The sequence below is a fragment of the Chrysochloris asiatica genome, unplaced genomic scaffold, assembly GCF_000296735.1.
Source record: "Chrysochloris asiatica unplaced genomic scaffold, ChrAsi1.0 scaffold00289, whole genome shotgun sequence".
Classification (NCBI taxonomy): Eukaryota; Metazoa; Chordata; class Mammalia; order Afrosoricida; family Chrysochloridae; genus Chrysochloris; species Chrysochloris asiatica.
In genome coordinates, this window is record NW_006408807.1 from 936,394 (window position 1) to 961,388 (window position 24,995).

Sequence of the window (24,995 nt, forward strand, 5' to 3'; positions counted from 1 at the left end):
TCTACTCTGACACAGTCAGAATGGATCTTCAGCAGAGTCACCTTACTCACTCAGACCTACCCATCCTTTCAAGATTCAAGGTTCCTTCTGCTCCCACCCCCCACCCCCACCCCCCCAGGCCTCTCCAGGCTCCCTCTGTTCTCCGGAAAGGAAAGCCAAGAGCTTCTAGAATGTATGAGGCATGCTCAAATCCCTGAAAGTGAGCAGGCTCAACCTCTTCCCAAGACTTGATGGCCCAACAATCCACTCTCCTGGTTGTTGATTTGCCCTGAGAACATGTACTGTGGTTGAGACATAAGCTGGTTTTATAGCTGAAAAGCAGAGTCCTCTCCACCTGCCCCACGGAAGGTGTCATGTTCCACAGCTCTCAGGCTCTGTGCCAGCCTCCACCCTACCCACCAGCACTATGACTAACTGTCCCTGCTTGTTTTCCAGAACCCCCTGCACTAAGTCCTCCACGGCTCCTTATTGCAAGGTCCCATAATGCAAGGACAATTATGGTCTTCACAATTTGGCCCCATTTTTTCTTTTGTGCCACAACTCAGGTGTTATCCCTCCTTGCTGGTCTCCAAAGCAGCCTGGATCTTTTAGAAATCTGTATGTTCGAACAAGCTGCCTTCTGCTCTGTTCCTCATTCATTCATGCCACAAACTTCTAAATGTTCTTCAAGGCCTACCTCCTCTGAAGAGCCTCCCTCACTTTCCTGGCTAAGTTTAGCTCTTGCCTTCTCTGTGGTCTCAAGTTTTGGTCTGGTTATTGTATCTGACACATTTTGGTCTACAGGTCTACGTCTTCCAGGAGGCAGACCCCTGGGTATGGCCATTTCTATACTTCCAGAGCCTTATCACAGAACCTGGCAAGATACACCCCGGGAGCCACACATGTTTGATGAACAGATGCATGAAGCTATTTGCTTGGTCATAGTACTACGTTATGGAAAAAAGGAATGAACAACTAGTGACTAGATCTGCCTGTCAGTCATTGGCTTCCTCCATTTACCACTGTCCTCAGCACTAGCTCAATACCAGGAACATGGGAATCACCCAGACAGCCCACACTATCCTCAGTCTTCCTGTCCCATCCCGGTAGGGCCTGAACTGCTCTCTCATCTTGGACAAAAAGGCCCCCTTGTTAAGTTACAGTGTAAATTCAAGCAAATTGAAATAGCTTGGATTCAAATAGCGTATTCAAACCAGTTGTTTATTGCTACCCCAAAAGCAAGGGGTGATTTCTGGGCCTTGACTCTATTCAGTCAGGTGAAGCCTATGGGAAAAAAAATAGCTGTACATTTGCATTTTATGGAAATGATGGATACTTCAGCAAGGTTACTTCCCCAGAGAGTTATAACTCCCCTTTAGTTTGACTACATTTACATGACGGGGAGAGAGGCAGAGAAGAGCTGGGAGTCTGTGGATGCTTCAGGGTTCCTGGAAAGGAGGTGGGGGGGGGAGGGGGATAGGGTGGGTACAGTAATTCCCAGAAGACCAGGAGATAAACCCTGAGAAGACTGAAAAGCTTACCATTGAAGCTTTTCTGCCGAGGAGGCTAAGTGGCCTTGAATTTCAGGGGAGCATTTCCACCGCAGCCTCCTGGGGGCCGGGAGCTCACTGACAGAGTCGGCTCGAACCAGCTTCTCGGTGCTTTTCTTTCTGCAGGCACAGAGGAGACATCCTGAGGCCCTGCAAGCTGGGCTATCATTTTAACTGTTGGTGTGCATAACCACAAAGTTTCCGTGGGTATAATCTAGCCCTGAGCCATTACACAGAAGAAGCAGAGGCTCAGAGAGACTACCAGAATTAGTGAATGGCAGAGCCCAGATTCAATCCCACTCTATCTGATTCCAAGGTCCTCTATTATTTTTCTTTTTTTCCTGCTAGCCCAAGATACACTACTAACATTTATACAACACTTGGAGAAGTATTTGAGAAGCAAACTGTTGGTTCTGTCTACAAAGGTTATTCCTCCCACCCCCTCACATCCACTGGCTGAGATCTTTTAGAAGATCTTTCCAGGTTTTTCTTCTGACATTCCTCTGAGAGTGGATTTGACCCACCGCCATTTTGGTTAGTAATCAATTGCTTAACTGTTTGTACCCCTCAGGGACTCCTTGGTTTTGAGTTTCAGTGGTCCTCAAGAGTGGACGACATTAGAATTTAGAAACAGGGAGGATATTCTAGAAGAGAGAATGAGCAACATGGTGAATGTAAGAAGAAACATGGGGGGTCTAAGGAACAGGGAAGCCCACAGTTTGACCAGCTATGAAGCTAAAAGGAACCCAGCCTGAGCCCAGCTCAGAGACCTCTCATTGTGCTGGGCATCCATTGATAGGGCCTTGACCCATGACAAGCAATAGGTATTCATCTAGGCATCCCTGGACCAAAGAAGACGTTCCCATCTAGCCTCTCTCCAACTATTTTAAATCTTGACCCACTTGGCCAATAAAGCACATGGTTGGCCAGTACCAGCACATGCTGGTATTCAGACTCATCTTTTGCTCTAGGAGACTTTCTATACTGATTCAGCCCCCCAGTGGCCACCCAAATTCTTTAGGAGCCAGCAAGGCAACCTTCTGGCAGCTCTGGAAGAGCCCTGCCCTCCAGACTTACATGTGCTTGAGCAGGTGCTCCGTGCATTGCACCAGGATGATGCCGTCAAATGGGGAGTGCTCACACACCACGCCACAGACCCCGTCCCTGCCCACCACAAACTGCAGAGGGAAAGAGGGAAGTGACAGGACAGCATTCCAAACCAGCCCCTTGGGTCCAGACCAGATCTTTTCCAAAGATACCAAAACATATCAGCTCCCACAAAGAGCCCTGTATATAATCACCGCAGCCGGCGACATGGGGGCTCTTGAAGCAGCTTGAACCAGTGCAGCCTCCTCCCAATAAATGCTCTGGGCAATGTAGGTGGAGCCCAAAGTTCCCCAATTAAAACAGTCTAGTGGGTTCAACCGAACAACAACTGTGAGGATGGTACAGGACCAGGCAGTGTTTCGTTCTGTTGTGCATACGGTTGCTATGAGTCGGAACTGACCCAAAGGCACCTAACAACAACAGCAAAAGTGACTGAGTGTGTCTGTCCGCACTGTTCTCAGATGGTGGGAAAGCTCCTGATGCATCTTTTAGCCCCATTTCTCCTCATCGGGCTCGCCGCAGTCAGAACTCTTGGCTCTTTTCTTCATGTAAGTATTTGTTTGACAAGTCCTGTTGGTTTTGGCCACTGTTGATCAGATTCCCAGAATCTACACCAGTGTCCTCCCCATAGCAGGTGCACATAGCTTTGTTGAATGAGTGAATGAGAGAGAATTACAGGCCTAGCTTGTTTAATTCACAGATATTTCATTTTTTACAAATTGAAGGTTTGTGGCAAGCCTGCGCTGAGCCAGTTTATCAGTGCCATTTTCCCAACAGTATGTGCATACTTTGTGTCTTTGTGTCACATTTTGGTTATCCTCACAGTATTTCAAACTTTTTAATAATACTATTGCACACTCCAGCATAGTGTGACTCACTTTATTGTGATTTTCATTTTATTGTGGTGATCTGGAGCCAACTCACAATATCACCAAGGTATGTCTGTACTAAATTTGGATAGCATGTAGATTTCTAGGGGGAAATAAAATACCTCTTAGTGTGGGTAAAGAAAAGGTGTACTGAGGGCAGTCCACGTCTTGACCAGGATTCTAGTTCTGCTGCTGCCTCCTGACAGCTATGTGATCCTCATCAAGATCCTTCAATGCTCTGGACGTCAGTGTGCTCTCCTTTAAAATGGGTCTAATAACGCCCAGCTCACAGGATAGATATGAGGAGATAATGCACACAAAAGATCCATTTGAACTGTCAAGATTAGTTATGACTTTCTATCAACTCCCCTTTACAAAGGCTGTCTTGAGGCTGACTTGGAAAAGAAATGTACTGGATGTACAAAAGTACTGGCACAAAAGAAAATAATGAAAAGGATGAGATTTGGTTCTTCAAGTGTAACCCAAGTAAAACTGGCTGCCTTGTGACCCATCTCTGCACAGGATCACTCAAGAGTACCTTGTATGCTTCATAAACAAACAAACAAACAAACAAACAAGTAATGAAAATCTTCCCTGGAATCTCCTCCAAGGCAGAGAAGAGATCATAGCATTGAGCACACAGACCAAATTGCCTTTCACCACACCTTTGCCCCTGTCTCTCCCAGAGGGTGGCAGTTCCCAGTTCTTCAATCCCATTCTTTAACAAGCAAATACACAAACATCCCACAAAGTTTTTCTTAAAACTCATTCCTTGTAGGTACTTCTCTCTCTCCCCTGCTTCTCTTGCATATCTGTACAGAGACTAGCTCTTGATCCTTTTACACTCTGGTCCATACAGTTTTCCCAACTTGCTCATCAATGTGTGCAGTCCAGGAGAGTATCGGAGGTGGGCCCATGTGAGCAGTAACAGGAAGTCCCTTGGCCAGGTGAGAGGTGGGAGGAGGTGGACCTATCCTAATAGTACTGCTTTCTGGAGGAAATTGATGCCTTTACAAAACTGCTACCCAGGCTAATTCTGCCCCAGGTTCCAAGCATCCATTATTTTATTTAGTTACATAGCTGCTCCATGAAAGATTACAAGCCATTAGCACCACGGATAGAGGCTGAAACAGCCAGCATAACAGCAAGAGAACTCATTAGAAATAAGAGACTCAATATGCAAATGTATAAAAAGGATATCCTACAGAATGTAAAGGAAAAAAACCCAACAAAATGCAACACTGCCTAGAAATGCTCAGAAGTGTGAGTTGTTAACCCAAAGCTTTAAGACTGTTTGCCTGTGTATTGAATATGGGTCTCATGAAAGTGCTGTGACTTGAAACCAGTGAGAGTTGATTCACAATTAGCAAGGGGAAGGACAAAAGGTGGAGGACCAGGGAAGAATGGCTTTACCTCACCTCCATTTCCTCTCCATCTGCATGGTTACTTTTCTCTAGGCCAAATAAATGTGGAGGGCAGTTTATTTCTAGGCTGATGACATAGGGATGAAAAAATATAAATGATTTTACTTTGGGTTCCTTTGGGTTGTTTCTCTCTCACAAGAGTTGAGGGAGGGGTGTTGAAATGCTCAAGTAAGAGTGGCAGGCATTCATTAGAGCCAGTATGCCTGTGCATCATACATGATTCTTGCTGAATGTGCCGAGGGCTCACTCGGGAGGGGCTGCTCTGCTCACAGACCCCTAGCATGGCCCACCTTGCAGTGTATGTGATGTGTGTTGTGGAACACAGACCTCAAGTCTGACCATAGTCTGTAAGAAGCTTAGTAGTTTAAGTTTAGTTTGGTTCTTGCTCCTGGCCAGTCCAGCAGCTGACCCAATAGAGTTTTCTGACCCAGGAAGTCCAGTCTCCTGGGTAGCCAAGGCCAGTGAAGGAGCTGGTCAGACACGGCACTGTTACCGGCTGTGCTATGCAATGGGCAGCCACACTCATGCAGCACTTACCTGCAGGGACTTGTCGTACCAGCGATTTGCCCCATTCTTGCTGCAACCTCCACCGTGGAGGAGCTGGAGGGCCATGTTAGTGTCGTTGAGCTCCACCCCTCCTGGGGTGTCCAGACACATTAGGCAAATGGAGCGCTCAATCATGTCCAGTGAGTCTCGGTTGGTGGAGTCTGGGGGGCAGGACAGTAAAGAGCTGAGCATCTGCCCTGCCCCTGGCCTGGGGTCTCTCCCAGTGCCCTACACACCTCAGGGCAGATGATCAGCTCTGTTTTCCCTGAACACACAGATACCCAGATCTAGTCAGGGCCGATCCCCACCCCCAGTGCATAGGCAATAAAATCTGCTTATCTGTCCTGAAACTCTCCCTAACCACCTTGGGATGGCTCACCCTCAATGTCCCTGCAGGAATCTGCCAGACTGTGGAGTCATGGACCCTGCTTGCTAGAACCATGTGACTCCTGCAGAGCAGCTGCAAAGGCCTTCTCCATCGGAAACCCTAGACTGGGTTGCTATGAGTCAGAACCGACTCCACGGTACTTAACAACATAGGTGTTTAGATTTCTAGGTAGCCCTCCCTCAGTGGATGGGGCCCTAATTCCTCATCCAACACCACCTTCATTTTGGCATCTGTGAGCCATCTCTGGTTCAGAGACACATTTTATTTAACCTGAATGATTTTCAAACATTCAAATAGCTGTCAGAATGTTAAAATTGGACAATTTTACATGAAATTCTGAAATCAGGGTGTTGTCTCCCCACAGTGGCTAGCTGTTGCTTCAGTGTCAGGGTCAGGGCAAGAAGGGTCAGGGCTGCACAATAAGATTTCTGAGAGTGATTGATGAATGTGGAGCTCATTAGGCAAAAATTCATTGAATTGTGCAGGAGACACACTGCCAAAGGGACCCCTAACCCTGGCCTGCAACTTCTATTTGACACTGCACCCCAACAATGCCGTCAGTCCTGTCTCTCTAGAACGAGGTTCCAAAAGCTGTGCCACTCCCAGAATGCAATTCCCCAATGCCTACTTTGGTGTAGCAATGGAGGAATATAGACAAGGATGAGGACTTCTCCAAGGGGAACACTGCGCATGCAGATTCCTTCCGGACAGTAGACCTGAGGATCCCCAGGTGGGTTGCCCCTGCGAACTGCTTCCACTGAGCACAGGAGGTTCAGAATTCTGACCAGTGGGACCGAGGCTGGTACCTGCTAGCAGTGGCATCCTGCTACTTCCTTAGCTATCTCTATGCTCTCAGATTCTGCGTTCAGGTCCACAGCCCTCTGCACAAGCTTTCTGCACCACCCTTTGAGATTGCAGCTTGCCGGGGTGTGCCCTGAGTGGCCCCACTCACTCAGCATTGGCCCCTTTCCTTCCCTTTGGGAACCCTGTGACTGCTGAGTCAGAACTCCTCCTTCAGAGTCCCCTTGCCCTGGAGGCATCATTTCAAGCAGAACCACAAGCCCATCATCTCTCTGAGTCTTTGAAAATCTGCCTTTCTGAGGTCGATGGACATGTCTGAGCAAGTCAGGCATCCATACCTTCATGCCCCAGGTCTTCACTCAACCATGGCCATTCTCTCCCATTTCTGTCCACCAGCAAGGTTTTCTAGAACTGTCCATCCAGCTAGTGAAACCCTGCTTGTGTCTCTCTGGGCAACTCCCTCTGTACACAGTCTGTCCTGAGGGGACAGACCTACTCTTGCCTGCAGCAATCCCTAAGACCCTCCTGGGTGTCTCCTCAACACCTGTGGAGTCCTTCTCTGCACAGATGATTTCTCCAGGCATCCACAGAAGTCCTGAGATTAGAACAGTCTCCAAGTTCACTACCTTTCTCCTGGTACTTGCAAATCTCAAGGAAAGGAGATGTCAGGGTCTCCCATGCAGGCCTTCATGTGGCTATTCTGGGGAAGGGGACAGCCAGCAAATCAGTTCCCCCTTCTTCTCTAGGCTGAAGGTTTGTGAAGCACTGTAGTTGTAGGCCCTTCTTGGTACCTAGGAAGCCAGGGGGCCTTGTAACTTTCTTTAGAGCCTCTGAAACTTAACTGCCCCAATCTGATGTGCATCCATGCTGTCAAATCAGTTCAATAGGCCCAGGTTTGGTGTCTGCCTTTTCCAAGGCTTCCTTGCCCAGACGAGGAGGGGTAGGCCCAAGAGGGCAAGCTGCAACTCCCGGTCCAGTCAGAAGAGAGGGACCCCTGAGGTGAGCCTGAGGCCTCTTCACTATTGGGAAATAAGCAAGCTCCACAGGAGCCAGAAATTTAGGACCAGCTAACAGGATCATTAGACAGAGTGAAATGGGAGTAGGACAGCAGCGCCAGGGAGCCAGGTGGCCTTGCAAATGAACTCTCTGCATACAAGTAACGGATTGGTCAATTGCCGACAAGTTTATCATGTAAGGCAGAAAATGAACTACACCTGACTCATGAACCATGACTCTGGTCTAAATGTAATGGAGACAATGAGTGGTGGGCTGGCGGCACGCTGCAGGGGCCATTTGTCTTGTGACATCCTCATCGAGCACACGGAGGCTCACTTAATATGGTCAATCAATCTTCCTCAAGGAGCCCCTGCTTAATAGTGAGAAGTGGGAGGTGGGTGATATGAGGAGTTTGCTCTGCCACCTCCATCCACCAGAGTCAACAGTTTTGGCAGTGCAGAAATCTCATGCAGCCTTTGAGAGACCCAATCATTTTGTTGGAAGCTGAAAACATTCAAGTTGTGGCTCAGGTGAGCAAAGATGGGGTAAACACTTAGCACCTCTGTTTTTACAGAACTGGAGACTTCAGGATGCTTCCACCAACAGGTACTGGTGCGCATGTACACACACACACATTGTGTGTGCCCACCTAGACAGATAAGACAGTCCTCTCTGGGGCACTTTCCCTCATTGGTATGTTTCCATGGAAGTTGGCACAAGTCTGTAATTGCCTCCGATGACTATTCTCATGTGGTTCCTGGAGATGGCGTTCCTTCTAAGAACTTCTAAACTTTTGTTAATCCCATCTGAGCACCTTCCTTCCCTGATGAAAGGGCTTTTATCTCCATTTGAGAAGGAAACATGCCATCACACATGCCATAGTATTCCCTACTCTATGGTCTACTAAAAAAAGGAAGCCAAAAGCAAAACATACTGTCATGAAGTCTGCACTCACTCTTGGCAATCCAGGCATCATAGAATAGAACCACTTTCTTGACGGTGATCTTTGCAGAAGCAGATTGCCACAGGACCAATGGTTAGGTCCCAAGCACAAACTATTTGTGCCACCCAGGGTCCCTTATAGCCTATCTTACACTCCTAGTTACTAGAGATGAACCAACGGTGAGGATTCCAACAAAAGGTATTTCTGGCATGGAAACCTGGCTCTTAGAAAACAGAAGCTGTTTCTAAAGAACTCGAGAGGAGGGTCTTCTGCTTCCAGAAAGATGAAGGAGACCTTCATCTAATTCTCCCTCAACAAATCCCGAGCATCATATAGAAAACAAACAGGAGGCTCTGAGAAATGGAAAGAAAGAAGAAAATCAGTAGGGGCGTCGGGACTCAAGGACCAACACAGTGGGGTGTTCCCAGGGCTTCTTGATTCCTTATGTAGCCCACAATTAGAGCTAAAGAAGTCAGCAGCATGGAGACACAAACAGGTACAGACCTATAAAAGCCCCCCAAAAGAAAGCCCAACAAAAGTTTCCTCTCTCTAGCCAAAAGAATAGGAAAAGAGGACCTTAGTAAGACAGAAAATGAAGACATAAAAACCATTCTATTTCAGCCAAATATCATATTTAAAACTGTGTCTCTCACCCCAATGCAGCAAAGGTCTATGGGGAAACTAGACCTGGACCATTACCAGGCTATAGAATGAGGCACCCCAACCTTAGGTGTGATCAGAGATATCTGTAGAGGCAATACAGAGAGCATGAATTTCCACCCAGTCCAGAGGTATCAATGGAGACCAAATGAGGAATATCACCTAGCACAAGGCAATGCTGCCTCCTCCCCTTCTGGAGCAACAGCAGAAGTAGGCAGTGTAAATAAGATCCAAACTCATAACATAATACAGTTGTCAGATCAAAACCCAAGATCTCAACTTGAATGAAAACGACATTCAATAGGTACCAACACCCAGATAACAGAGACGTTACAATTCTTTGACAAAGATTTTTAAAGCAGTCATCATAAACAATGCTTCAAAAAGCAATTACAAATACACGTAAAACAAAACAAAAAACAACAACAGAACATCTCAGTGAAGAAATGAAAACTGTTAGAAGAACCAAATGGATATTTGAGAACTGAACATATAATAACCAATATCTGAAGCTCTATGTGAGGGCTCACAGTAGAATGGAGGAGACAGAGAAAATAATAGTTAAATTTAAGGATTAAACAATAAAAACAAGTCAGTCTGAACAAGACAGAGGAAATACAGTTCCCCCTTGAACAACATGGGCTTGAATACCATTTTAAGCAAATACTGGAAACACCTGAGTGCACCCCAAAAGCACCAGTAAGAATTTTGCATGTAATTGAGGCCGCATAATTCAAGCCGTTGTTCAAGGGTCAATAGTAAAGTATACATGGATTTTCAACTGCACAGGGTGTTGGTACCCTGAACCCCTATACTGTTCAAGGGTCAACTGCAGACTGAAAGGTGACAATAGTCTCAGGGACTTATGGGAAAAAAAGATCTAACAAATTATGTCATCCTAGTCCCAGAAAGAGAGCAGAGAGAGTGAAAGAGTAAAAAAAATATTCAGAGAAATGATGGTGGAAAAAGTCTCAAAGACATAAATCATAGATCAAGAAGCAGAGTTAACCACAAACAGGGTATTTTCAAAGAAATCCACACCACAATAGCATTGTCAGACTTCTGAAAACTAAAAACAAAGAAAACATTTTGAATTCAGCAAGTGAGAAATGACACCGTATCTATGGGGAGAAACAATTTGAATGACAACGGGTGAGCTCAACATAACCCGTAGAGGGCAGAAGAAGTGGTACAACACATTCCAAGTGTTAAACAGACTGTCAGTACAGAATCACTTCTCTAGTAAAAAATACCATTCAGGAATGAAAGGGAAAATCAAAACATTTCAGATCAAAGAAAGGTAAGAAACTTTGTCAACAATAGATAGATCCTAAAAGAAGAGCTACAGGAAATTTCCTAAAAAAGAAAGGAAATAAGGAAAAGAGAAATACCAGAACATCAGGAGGATGAAAGAACAATGGTTAAGAGTAAAAATCTGAGCTTATACAATTCATTTTCTTTCTCCTTTTGCGTTATAGATATTATATTTGATGGCTGAAGCAAACATTTTAGCACTGCCTAATATGGAGTCCTGGTGTGGCGCTGTGGGTTAATGCACCAGACTACAAAGCCATTTGAACTGCAAGGTCGGTGGTTCAAGCTCACCAGCTGCTCCTCAGAAACCCTATACAGGGTCGCTATGGGTCAGAATCGACTCAACAGCACTTACCCTACAACACCACACCATGACTCCACGGACAGACAGTGGTAACTTGAGGGCAGCTAAAACCTATTGCCTCAAAATCATAGAAAACTTTATTAAACAAAACTACCAAAATGTGGTGTAGTGCTATAGGATAAGCACTGGACTGCCAACCACAGGTTCAGTATTTCAAACCCAACAGCTTCTCCTTGAAAACCCTATACAAGTTGCTATGAGTTGGAACCGACTTGGTGGCACTTAACAACAACTAGCAATATGTGAAGCTTTAGTTTCTCAAGATCTCCTCCATCTGCATTGATACAATTCCAAAGGCAGTGTTTCCATCTCTCCAACCTTTCCCTGAGACTTCTGTGCTCCTCCATTTACAACATGGAAAAACAGCAGCTTTGGAAATCTTGAGGGATTCAAACAGTGTTTCTTCTAAATGTTCTTTGAATTTGGAGAACACAAATAAGTCTGAAGGGACAAAATTAGGGCTGTAGAGTGTAAGGTAAAATTTCCCAGTGAAATGTCCATAGGACAGTTCTTGCTACCATTGAATGAGTGAGTACATGGGAAACAAGTCCTCGGTGCATCTTTCCTGGCCTTTTTCTCACCAATGCAGTTTTTAATTTTCTTAAAACTTCTTCATAATGAGCACCTGTGGTCATCCTGTGTCCTTTCAGAAAATCTATTAAAATTACCCCTTGGTAGTCCCAGAAAACAGTTGTCATAATCTTCTGAACTGAACTCTCTGCCTTGAATTTAGCTGGTCTGTCAGACACCCTTAGAAGCCATTGTTTTGACTGGACTTTTTTTTTTTTTTTCAAGGCACCCTAATGAGATTAAGACAAATGCATTACTGAGAACATTTGTCAACATGTTTAAACACGTTTTGTTTGGAATAAACCAGCGCATGTCATACTAGTGGAATCCTAGTAGCAGTACTTAATGACTTGTTTTTTTATATAAGGCAACACTAGAGTCCTTGGGTGGCATTGTAGGATAAGCAATGAGATATTAAACACAAGGCAGGCAGTTCAAACCCAACAGCCACTCCTTGAAAACCCTGTACAGGGTTGCTATGAGTCAGAACCAACTCCATAGCACTCAACAATGACAACATAAGGCAATCCGTAGAGAAACCACTCACTCATCTAAACCAAGAAATTTGAAACAGTGTTCCCTAGTCAACTCATTGGAAGAGATCGAGATCTGTGCCCATTCCAAAGCGAGGTGACCCGAAAGAATGTGGAAATCATTAATATCACATGCAAGTAAAATTTTGCTAAGGATAATGTAAACACGACTGCAACAGTACATTGACAGGGAATTGCCAGATTCAGATGAGGACGTGGAATGAGAGATATCATTGCTGACGTCCGATGGATCTTCACTGAAAGCAGAGAATACCAGAAAGATGGCTGTTGTTTTTGTTGCTATGTGCCATCGACTTGGCAGCAACTCATAGTGACCCTATGCACAACAAAATGAAACACTGTCCAGTTCTGCACCAACCTCACAATCATTGCTACATTTGTGCCCATCACTGCTGCCACTGTGCTAATCCATCTTGTTGGAGGCCTTCCTCTTTTTCTCTAATCCTCCATTATGATATCCTTCTCCAGGGACTGGTCCCTCCTGACAATATGTCAGAAAAATGGTTACCTGTGCTTTATTGACTATGCAAAGACTTTTGACTGTGTATATCATGACAAGCTATGGATAATGTTGTGATGAATGGGTATTCCAAAACACATATGAGGAAGCTGTACAAAGAACAAGAAGCAGTCATCCAAACAGAACAAGGGGACACTGTTGTTGCTGCTAAGTGTTGTCAAGTTTGTTGCAACTCATAGTGACCCTTTATAGGGTTTCCGAGACAACAACAAATCTTCAGAGGAGCACAAAATCTCATTTTTCCCCCATGGAGCAGCTAGTGGGCTCAAACATGAACCTTGTGGTTTGCAGTCCAATGCTTATCATATTGCACCAAGGGGCCACTGAATGGTTCAAAATTAGGAAAGATGTGTGTCAGGGTTGCATTCTTTCACCATAGCCATTCAATCTGTATGATGAACAAATAATCCGAGAAACTAGATTACATGAAGAAGAATGGAGCATCAAGATTGGAGGAAAACTCATTAACAGCCTGTGATATGCAGATGATACATATAATCTTGCTCGCTGAAAGTGAAGAGGACTTAAAATACTTGTCAATGAAGATCAAAGATCACAACCTTCAGTATGGGCCACACCTCAGTGTAAAGAAAATACAAATCCTCACAACTAGACCAAGAAATAACATCATGATAAATAGAGAAAAGACTGAAGTTCTCAAAGACTTCATTTTGCTTAGAAGCAGCAGTCAAGAAATCAAACGATGTATTGCACCAGGCAATCTGCTGTATAAAAAACTTTCACATGTTATTTTCAATAGCATGTGAAAGTTAGACAGTGAATAAGGAAGACTGTAGAAGAATTGGTGCATTTGAGTTATGGTGTTAGAGAAGAATATTAAAAGTACTTTGGGGTGGAGCACAGGGTAGGGAATAGATACAGGATAGTTTGGGTGCTAGGGAGGGTGGCAATACACAAGAAGGCGGAGGAGAATGGAAGAACAAGGCAAATGGGAAAACAATTAGGCAGGTTTCCATGGGCTAAGTGGGACAGAGGTAAATAATGATGTATGCACAACCTTGGAACAACAGAGCTCTGGGATACAGGGATTGAGTCATGGTTAGAACTGGCTAATGGGGGCGGAATGATGTTAAGATGCTTGGCTATATTTTGAATTTTGGTTTCCCTGGCATACCATTACAAAATAGACACTAGAGGGAGAGAGAAATGAAGCCAGAAATACCACCATAGAAAGCTTGTAAGTCCGTTTTCTGCCTATAACTGATTGGAATACCTAAAATGGGGCTACAGCATGCCCAGTGAAGGAGCCTTCCTGCAGAACCTCTGCATTACATAAGACCATAGGTAGAATCATGAACCCCATCCAGAATCTTCTGAGGTGGGAAATTTCCACTTGAAAGGACAAGCAGACCAGCCTGGAGTGGCTAAAAGAACAGAAGTTACTTCTTGAAAGAAAGACCAACAGGAAAAATACAAAACGATATAGGCAGACCAACGGATTACTACAAGAACAAGCAAGTTGCTCGCCCAGGAGACATCAAGGCAAATTGTCCGGTCCCCTCAGGGCAAATGCCATTCCAAGACTAAAACTCAATGGGAATACACGAGCAGACATGCTGCTTACTGGTGACCACATTTGTCACCAATAAGGGGAAGTGAGGGAAAAACAGCAACGAAGCTGCAAGCTAAGCCTTACAATGTTCAATAGATTCCTGTGAACCCGGGTGGAGAACTGGTTGGCCAGCAGTGTGGCAAGACCTGGGGACTCTTGGGCCCAGAGTCAGTGACATAGCCACAGAGGACTAGAGTGGAGAGTGAATCATCCAGCTGATAAGAAGAGAGGGCATATGCAGAAGAACACCCACACTTACAGATAATACCCACTTGACCTGGCTTCAATGACTGGATGATCAGAGCTCAACTAGAAGAAGAAAGAAGGGGAGGAGGTAGAGTAAGCTGATACAATTTGATGAACTTGACCTACACCTATGGATGCAGGAGCTCACAAGAGGGAACAAATCTTTACAGCAAGGATCATTCCCACCCCGTTCATATACAGAGTAGAGAGGGATGGGCAACTTGAACATTGGCTACCCAAAATGGGAGGGCTACAAAGGCAAGAAGTGACTGGCTTACAAACTTTCAAGAGGGAGCCTAGCTCCAGAGGTCATGGAGGAAGGTAGAATTTCCACAGAGTAGTATCCAATCTGTCTGGGTGGAGATGATGAAAGGAAATGGGGATAGGTCTCTTGTGGTACAATAGTGAATAATTGTTATCAGGACTGACTGTGAGGGTTGGAAATGTACAGGTAGACGTTTTGTAGCAAAAGGAGGAGAGTGATTAACTTTGCAGTCCAGGAGCGGAGGTCCCTGGGACCATTAAGGGAGAAAAGCAGAGTACGGGACCCTACCCAGAGAAACAGTGATGGAGGCAGAGATGATGACGTGAAGAGATGGAGTGGCTAGGGACTCTAGACCCAGTGAGGGAGAGGGGCTGTGTGCTGATGACCTGGGGCAGGCTTGCAGGGTATACCCTTTGGTTGGTTGACAATGCACGAAGGGATTGTAACCATGACAATGAAATGATATACGATAGGATGAATGTAAAACTAATGTTCTAACTATCACATAACTCACAATAAAACATTAAAAAAAAAAAAAAAGTACATTGAACTGCCAAAAGAACAAACAGATCTGTGTTGGAAGATGTACAGCCATTCCTTAAGAATGCTCCTTAGAAGACAGGATGGTGAGACTTTATCTCTCATACTTCAGACAAAAGGTAGCATATGATCAAGACCCTATGATATTCAAGAAAGAAATACAAGCTGCTCTGAAGGCACTGGCTAAAAACAAGGATCCTGGGAATTGAAGGAATACAAATTGAAATCTTTGAACAAACTGATGCAGCACTGGACATGCTCACACCTCTATGCCAAGAGATTTAGAAGACATTTCATTATAAAACTTTGTTTTCTAGAGTTACCCTTTGAAATTTTCTGTTCAGCTTTTTTATTTAGTAATTTTTCCAGTCACTTGAATTTTATATGTTCAAAAGCAAGTTTCATAGCCTCTTCTGACATAGATTTTGGACTTTTGTTTCTTTTCTGTCTTTTCAATGACCTTTTGCTTCCTTCATGCATGATCTTGATGTCATCCCACAACTCCTCTGGTCTTCAGTCATTAGCATCCAATGCATCCCATCTGTTCTTAACTGGTCTTCCTTGTAGGTGTACAGATATTATTTTATCATGGGCAGCATATTACTGCAAGATAGACAGAATGCTTGTTTTGATGACAAATGTAAAGGAACTCCTCTTCAATTTGTGGTTCCAGGTGTAGTAAACCATATGATTGATTCAACATGGCTAATGCCAGTCAGCTTCAGGTCACTAATGCCTAGAAGTCCTGGTGTGGTGCTGCTGAATAAGGACGGTCTGCTAATCATAAGGTTGGTGGTTCAAACAATGCATATTATGGGAATATGGTGGCTTCATAGGATAAGTACAGGACTTTGAACTCTAAGTATGGAGGTACAAGCCCACTTCCTTGAGAGAAAGATGAGGCTTTATGCTCCCAAAAGGATTTAAAGCCTCTGAAACCCTATACAGGGTTGCTATGAGTTGGAACCGACTCAACAACACTTAAACAACAATGCCAAGGATATCGAACTTTATATGTACAATGTATTTCATTCATTAGTCATATTATTGTTGTTAGGTACCATCAAGTCCCTATACACAATAGAATGAAACACTGCCTGGCCTCGTGTCCTCCTCGTAATTGTTGACATGCTTGAGCACAATGCTGCCACCACTGTGCCAATCCATCTCGTTGAGGGTCTTCCTCTTTTACACTGACTCTCCACTTTACCAAGCATGATATCCTTCTCCAGGGACTGGTCCCTCCTGATAACATGCCCAGAGTCTGAGAGATCATCCTGACATCTCACCATCGTGGCTTCAAAGGAGCATTCTTAAGGAATGGCTGTACGTCTTCCAACACAGACCTATTTGTTCTTCTGGCAGTCCATGGTACCTTCACTATTTTTCTCCAACAATACAACTTAAATGCACCCATTTTTCTACTGTCTTATTCATTGTCCAACTTTCACAATGCATATGAGGCTATTGGAAATACCATGACCTGGGTCAGGCACAGTATAGTCCTCAAACTACGATCTTTGCTCTTGAACACTTTAAAGAAATCTTTTGCAAGAAGACTTGCCTAAGGCAATAACGTCCTTTGATTTCTTGGCTGCTGCTTCCATGAGTATTCATTGTGGATCCAAACAAAATGAAGTCTTTGACAATTTCAGTCTTTTCTCCATTTATGATGACATTATTTATTGGTACAGCTGTGAGGGGTTTTTTTTCTTTACACTGAGAAGTAAGCCATACTGAAGACTATAATCTTTTATCTTCATCAGTAAGTATTTTAAGTTCTCTTAACTTTCAGCAAGCAAAATTGTATCCTCTGCATATCACAGGTTGTTAATGATTCTTCCTCCAATCCTGATGCCATGTTTGTCATTATATAATCTAGTTTTTCAGATTATTTGCTGAGCATAAAGATGGAATGAGTATGGTAAAAGAATACAACCCTGGAGGACACCTTTCCTGATTTTAAACCATTCAGGATTACCTTGTTTTGTTTGAATGACAGCCTCCTGGTCTATGTGCAGGTTCCTCATGAGCACAATGAAATGTTCTCGAGTACCCATTTTTCACAGTATTATCCATAGCTTGTCATTATCCACAGTCAAAAGACTTTGCATAGTCAAGAAAGCTCAAGTAAATTTTATTTATTTTTTTGGTATTCTCTGTTCTCAGCCAAGATCCATCTAACATCAGCGATGATATACCTAGTTCCATGTCCTCTTCTGAATCTGCCTTGAATTTCTGGCAGTTCTCCATCAATGAACTATTGTAGCCATTTTGAGTTATCTTCAGAAAAATTTTACTTGCATGTGATATTAATGATATTGTTCAACGATTTCAGCATTTTGTTGGGTCACTTCTCTTTAGAATGGACACAAATATGGATCTCTTCCAATCATTTGGCCAGGTGGTTGTCTTCAAATTTCTTGGCATAGATGAATAAGCATCTCCAGTGCTGCCTCAGTTTGTTGAAACATTTCAATTTGTATTCCAACAATTCTTGAGCCTTGTTTTCACCAGTGCCTTCAGTACACCTTGTATTTCTTCCTTCAGTACCATTGTCTCTTGATCGTATGCTACCTCTTGAAATAGTTGAACATAGACCTTTTCTTTTCTTTTTTTAAAGTTTTTATTATAAATTAAGTGATAGCTTACATGGGAGAACATTAGCTTAGCTTTACAATCATCCTATTGTATTTTGTTTCATTGTAATGATTACAATCCCCTCCATGCATCACCAAACAACCAAAGGGTACACCCCGCAAACCTGCGCCCCCAGCCATCAGCACACAGACCCTCTACCTCCCTGAGTCCAGAGTTCCCAGCTGCTCCATCTCTCCACATCATTAGCTCTGCCTCCATCTCTGGCGTCACTGCTTCTCTGGATAGGGTCCCACACTCTGCTCTTCTCCCTTGATGGTCCCAGGGACCTCTGCTCCTGGACTGAAAAATCAACCACTCCCCTCCTTTTGTTACAAAATGTCTACCTTTACATTTCCAACCCTCACAGTCAGTCCTGATAGCAATTATTCACTATTGAACCACAAGAGTCTTATCCCCATCTCGTTTCATCAACCCCATCCAGACAGGTTGAAAACCATTCAGTGGAGATTCTATCTTCCCCTGCACCCTTTGGAACTATGCTCCCTCTTAAAAGCTTATAATACAGTCACTTCTTGCCTTTGTAGCCCTCCCATTTGGGGCAGCCAATGTCTAAGTTGCCCATCCCTGTCAACACTGTGTACTGAGGGGGTGGGAATGAACCTCTCTGTAAAGATTTGTTCCCTCTTTTGAGATACTACTTGCATAAATATAAGTCAAGTTCACCAAATTGTAGCAGATTATTATTTTTTTCCTTTTCTGTCTTCTTCTAGTTGAGTTCTGATCATCCAGCCATTGAAGCCAAGTCAAGTGGGTACTATTTGCAAGTGTGGGTGTTCTTGCCTCTCCCCTCACTTCATATCAGCTGAACGCTTCACTCTCTGCTCTAGTCCTCTGTGGCCATGTCCCTGTCTCTGGGCCCAGAAGTCCCCAGGTCTTGCCATACTACTGGAAAACCAGGTCTCAACTCGGGTTGATAGGAGTCTATTGAACGTAGTCGGACTTAGCTCACAACTTGTTTGCTGTTTTTCCCCCACTTCCCCTTATTGGTGACTAACATGATCACCAGCAAGACCGTATGCCTGCTTGTGTGTACTCCCCTCGAGTCTCAGTCTTGGAAGGGGGTTTGCCCTGAGGACCATATCTTTTTGGTACAGTGACTGTATTCCTTCCATCTTTTTTTTTTTTTTTTGATCATTTCTGAATCTTTCAATAGTTTGCTCGTTGTTGTTGTTTAGTGCTGTCAAGTCAGTTCCTACTCATCATGACTCTGTATAGCATTTACAAGGAGCAGCTAGTGAGTTTTGACCCACTGACCTTTCTGTCCAAACCAATCTAGTGGTACAGTACTTACTCTACAGCACCACACCAGGTGTCCATTTTGCCCACGTTGTTGTTGTTGTTAAGTGCCATCAAGTTGGTTCCAACCCATAGTGACCCTGTATAGGGTTTCTGAGGAGCAGTTGATGAGCTTGAACTGACTAGCTTCTGGTTCATACCACCTATGTAGTCCAGCAAATTAATCCACAGCACAACACCAGGATTTTGCACATAGCATCATTCAGCATTGCAAGACAAGGGTTGATTTTTTTCTTCAACTCTTACACCTTGAGGATTGCTAAGCATGTTCTTCCCTTTTGGTTGTCTAACTCCAAGTCTTTGCACATTTCATTATAATATTTGACTTTCTCTTCTTGAGCTGCCCTTTGAAATATTCTTTTCAGCTCTTTGACTTCCTCATTTCTGCCATTTGCTTTAGCATGTCTATGCTGTAGAGTAAATTTCAGTTTCTTTTGACATTAATTTTTGTCTTTTCTTTCCTGTCTTTTTAAATGACCTTTTGCTTTTTTCCTGTGTGATATTCTTGTTGTCATCCCACAACTCTTATGGTCTGTTCATTATTGTCTAATGCATCAAATCTGTTCTTGAGATGGTTTCAAATTCAAGTGGGATGTGTTCAAGGTCATGTTTTTGTTCTTCTGGACTTGTTTTAATATTCTTCATATTCATTCTGAGCTTCCATGTAAGCAATTGATGGTCTGTTCCACAATCTGCCCCTGGCCTTGTTTTGACTGATTATATTAAGCTTTTCCATAAACTTTTCTCACATATGTAGTCAATTTGACTCCTTTGTATTCCATCTGGTGAGGTACATGTGTATAGTCACCTTTTGTGTTGTGTATATGCACAAACGGTATTTGCTATGAATAAGTCATTGGTCTTGAAAAATCCTATCATGCAGACTTCTAGCAAAATGGCAGACTAGGCAGATACACTACATGGGCTCTCTACAACAAACATATGAGAGACAAAATAAAACAGACACAGATGAAAATTCTGGCACCCTGAAACTTCACAAGAAAAGTTCGAGAGGTGGATGAAATTCTTGCTGGGAGGAGAGGCTATGCAGGGATAGCAAGAGAGGTAGGCTGGCTGGTGAATGACTGACCAGATGAGGCTCAACCATCTTGTGAGCAGCTTTGGCAGATAGGGGAGGCCTGGCGGAGCAGATCTGCATGGGCAATGAGCAAGATGCAATTCATTTTTTTCTACCTACAGTCCCCTGGTGACCAGATGTGTGGCCAGCTCCCACCATCATCCACCCCCAGCACAGATGCTGCTCTCCAGGAGTTTGGAGTCACATGGTTGGGAGCCATGCCAGTGTATTAGGTGGGGGCCAACTGTGTTGCTTTGGTGTACCACTTTGGTGCCTGGATTCAGACAGGCTCACCTACAGACCTATAAAACTCACAGAAACACCAGAGCAGCATTTAACCAATCACATTGCTCCCATTTACTCTGTAGTCCTTACAAACACTGAAACCAGCTCCATCAAGGTCCCCCACAAACAAATTCCAGACTGAGTACCCTAAACATAGATAACACTGAGGCCAATAGGAATTCTATGTAGGGCCAGGAATTCTGTTGTCACATCCCTTCAGCAACCACCTTGTAAGCTCCTTGAATTGCAGGATTCCCCTCCCCCAGAGACTCTTCCCCTCCTGCTGTAACAATTGCACTGCTTGTTTTTACAAATAAGACAATCCCACAATGCTTTTTACAAATAAGACAAGAGACAATTTTGCTCACACAAAGAAATTAGAGAATGGCTCAAACGAATGATCAAGATGTAGAGCCAGAAAACAATTCTGAGAAATAAAAGGTAATAGAACTAACTGAAAAAGAATTCAAAAGAATGGTAATTAGGTACTTTCAAAGAATCGATAGAAAGATCAAGGAAAGCAATAAAAACTTCAGAAGAAATCAAGAAAGCACTATAAGAACAAACAGATAAAATGAATGTGAATTTTGAAACATATAAAACCTGAAATTAGAAATCCAGAAGATTAATACTAAGATCTCATAAATGAACAAGAGCAAAGGAGTAGCTTGAAGATAAATCTCTCAATATTAGTATGCTAGAAGCACAATCAGAAAGAAGAATGAAAAAATATGAAGAAGGACTAAGAGTCATGTGGGACACCACAAAGAAGAACAACTTACAGGTGATTGGGATTCCACAACAGGAAGAGATAAGCACAGAGAAAATTGACTACGGGTTGTTGGAAGAAAACTTCCCTAACATCATGAAAGACGAGGAGATAATCATACAAGAAGCTAAACAAACCCCAAGACATATAATAATCAAACTTTCCAAAATCAAAGCTAAGGAAGCAGCTCCTGAAAAATGAAAAGTTACCTACAAAGGAGAACCAATTAAAACTAAACTCTGATTTCTCAGCAGGAACCATGCAGACAAGAAGACACTGGGATGACATATACAAAACTGTGAAAACCAAAAAGATTGTGAATCAAGAATTATATACCCAGCAAAGCTGTCCCTCAAATACAATGGTGAAATTAGGACACTTCCTGATAAACACCAATGAAAGTAATTTGTAATGACCACCAGACCAACTTTATAAAAAATGCTAAATGATGTTCTTTGGACTGACAACCAACAGCAGACAACAATCTGAGATTACCACACATGACTGTATCACCCAGAACACAAACCAGATATAGAAATACTTAAAGTAAAACAAACCTACAAGACTAGAAATATGGAACCAGAGATATCAATATATAATGAAGTCAACTACAAAGCAAAAAGAAGGAATAGCATAAATATAGAACTTCAAAATGGCAAGGAAGTCAAGTAGATTTAAAAAAAAAAGACTGTTTTAAGCAGGGAAAAAAACTAATAAATTAAAAGGTAACCTCAAGAAAATAATACACTTGCACATCAAAATAAAAAAGAGGAAAATCTGAAAGATTTAGTAAACATGAACACAACAGAAATGCAAATGAAAAGAAAACTCACAAACAAAATGAACTCAGCACAGAAAATTATGTGGAAAAAAGAATCCAGCAGTACCACACACACACACATACAGAAAAATGACAACAATCAATTCTTACCTATTGATAATTATACTGAATGTAAGTGGATTAAATGTACCAGTCAAGAGACATAAAGAGCAGAATGAATAAGAAAACAGGATCCTTCAATATGCTGTCTACATGAGACATATAAAAAAGATGGAGACAGGCTAAATGTCATCAACACACAACGGAACACTACAAAAAGTTGAAAAATAATGATATATCTGTGAAACACTTCACAAACTGGTTGAACCTGGAGGATATTATGCTGAGTGAAATTACTCAGTCACAAATAGACAAACATTGTATGAGACCAATACTGTAAAAAGTTTAAAGAAAGGTTGCCTTGATAAAAGAAACAATATGTGATGGTTACAGGTGATAGAGGAGGGAAAATTATTCATGGGCTAGAGGGCAAGAAACATGTTAACATGGGTGACAGGGCATGCAATATACAAAAAGAGAGAAGTTAGCAGAGGAAAGATGAAGGTAGTGGGAGACACAGGGAGGAATGTAAGAGTTAAAATGAATAAAGGTAAATGCTGGAGGGGATTACAACCATGTAATGATACCAATTACATGATTTGTTGAATGTAAACTGATGATCTGCTCTGCAAACCTTCACTCAATTCACAATAAAAAGTTTAAAAAAAAAAAATCTAGCATGCTATCTCCAGCATCATTTCTTTTATCACCATGGCCATATTTTATGAGTACTTATCCATCCTCTTTGCTTCTAATTTTTGCATTCCAATCACCAGTAAATATCAGTACATCTTGATTGCATGTTTGATCAATTTCAAACTAAAGAAGTTGGTAGAATTCTTCAATTTCATCATCACTGGCTTTAGTGCTTACTATGTAAATTTGAGTAATCGTGGTATTAACTGTTGTTGTTGTTAAATGCTGGTGAGTTGGTTCCAATTCACAGCAACCCTGTATAGGATTTCTGAGGAACTTCTGGTAGGTTTGAACTGCAGACCTTGTGGTTCACACAGACCATGCAGTCCAGTGCATAATCCTGCAGTACTACACCAGGATTCCAGGATTAACTGTAGTTGTATGCTTATTATCTTATCACAGAATCACAGACTACAGTGTATTTCAACACAGGGTAAATGTAAATTAAAACTACAATGAGATATCACTATATACCTAACACAATGGCTAAAATAAAAATCAGTGACAACAGGGACTTCTGGCAATGTGGCAAACTAGGCAGATGCACCGCATGGACCCTCTACAACAAAGATATGAGAGATCAAATGAAATAGACACAGATGAAAATCCTGGAACCCTGAACTTCAGAGGAAAGGTTAGAAAAGTGGATTGAGTGCTTGCTGGGAGCAAAAGTGAGCAAAGACAGCAAGAAAGGGAAACTAACCGGTGAATGGCTAACCAGTCTGAAACAACCATCTTGAACTTTTGTGCAGTTTTGGCAACTGAAGGTGCTCTGGCAAAGCAGATTCACACAGGCCACAGAAAAAGTGTGATTTATTCTTTTTTCCCACATTTCCCAGCTCCCACCCTCGTCCATCCCTGGTGCAGACCCTGCTCTTCAGGAGTTCAGAGCCATGTGGTTAGGAGTCACACCAGTGTGAGACAGAGGCCAGCTAGGCTCCAAATCTCCAGAAACCATAAAGCCAGCAGACCAGCATTTAAACAATCACCCTGCCCCAGATGCCCTGTGGTTCCAACAGACACTAAAACCAGCTCCGTCAAGGACCTCCATGAACTACTTCCGAATTGAGTGCCCAATGGGGACTCCACCTAGAGCCTGGAACCCCGCTGTCACATCCATCCCACACCCACCTCTTGAGTTCCTTGGCTTACAGGAGCCCTCCAGAGCTTTCTCCTCTCTCTGTTCAACAGCTGAAATGATTTTTTGTTTGGGGGTTTGTTTTTTTATTCCTTTTGTTGCTTCATTGTTTTTGTTTATTCTTTCTTCTCCTTTTCTTTCCATTCACTTGAATTTTATCCTTCCTATCTCTGCTTTTGCTTTTCCTTCTGTTTCTTATTCCCCCTCTTCTTTTTTTCCCCTTTTCATCTTTCTTTACTACTTTCAACTCTCTTTTCATCTTCCCTCTTCCTGGTTTTTCTAAGTGTTTTAAAATTTTCGCTTACTATTTTCTCTCTTATTTTTCTCTTCTATAACTCATATTTACTGTCCCTCTTTTCTCTTTTTTGTGTTGTTGTTGATAGGTGCCATCAAGATGGTACTGACTTATAGCGACCTTATACACAACAGAACAAAACACTGCCTGGTCCGGCATCAATCTCACAATCTTTGCTACGCTTGAGTCCACTGTTGCTGCCACCGTGCCAATCCATCTCACTGGGGATCATCCTCTTTTTCACTGACCCTCCACTTGCCCAAACATGATGACATTTTCCAGTGACTGGCCCCTCCTAAGAATATGTGCAAAGTATAAGAGATGAAGTCTGGCCATCCTGGCTTCTAAGGAACTTTCTGGCTGTACTTCTTCCAACACAGATTTGCTTGTTCTTCTGCCATTCCAGAATACTTTCAGTATTCTCCTCCAACACCATAACTCAAATGCATTAATTTTCCTATGGTCTTTCATATTCATTGTCCAACTTTTACATGTATACAAGGTTATTGATAATACCATGGTTTGTGTCAGATGCACCTTAGTCCTTAACCTGACATCTTTGCTCTTCAACACTTTAAAGAGGTCTTGTGAAGCAGATTTGCCTAATGCAATACATCATTTGATTTCTTTTCTTTTAATTTTTTTTTTTTTTTAATTTAAGGTTTTTATTGTGGATTGAGTGAAAGTT

The 24,995-nt window shown here is 42.8% G+C and overlaps 1 protein-coding gene across 1 annotated transcript in view; it reads right to left on the reverse strand.

Annotated features, from left to right (window-relative positions):
* Positions 1 to 24,995, reverse strand: part of CHAT (choline O-acetyltransferase) — an 86,468-nt gene that overhangs the window by 24,706 nt on the left and 36,767 nt on the right. The window contains exons 7-10 of the mRNA XM_006874615.1: positions 5,467 to 5,636; positions 2,607 to 2,707; positions 1,521 to 1,649; positions 1,374 to 1,427 (exon numbers count right to left, since the gene is read on the reverse strand). Coding sequence (XP_006874677.1) covers positions 1,374 to 1,427; positions 1,521 to 1,649; positions 2,607 to 2,707; positions 5,467 to 5,636 — 454 coding nt within the window. The remainder of the gene's footprint in view (positions 1 to 1,373; positions 1,428 to 1,520; positions 1,650 to 2,606; positions 2,708 to 5,466; positions 5,637 to 24,995) is intronic.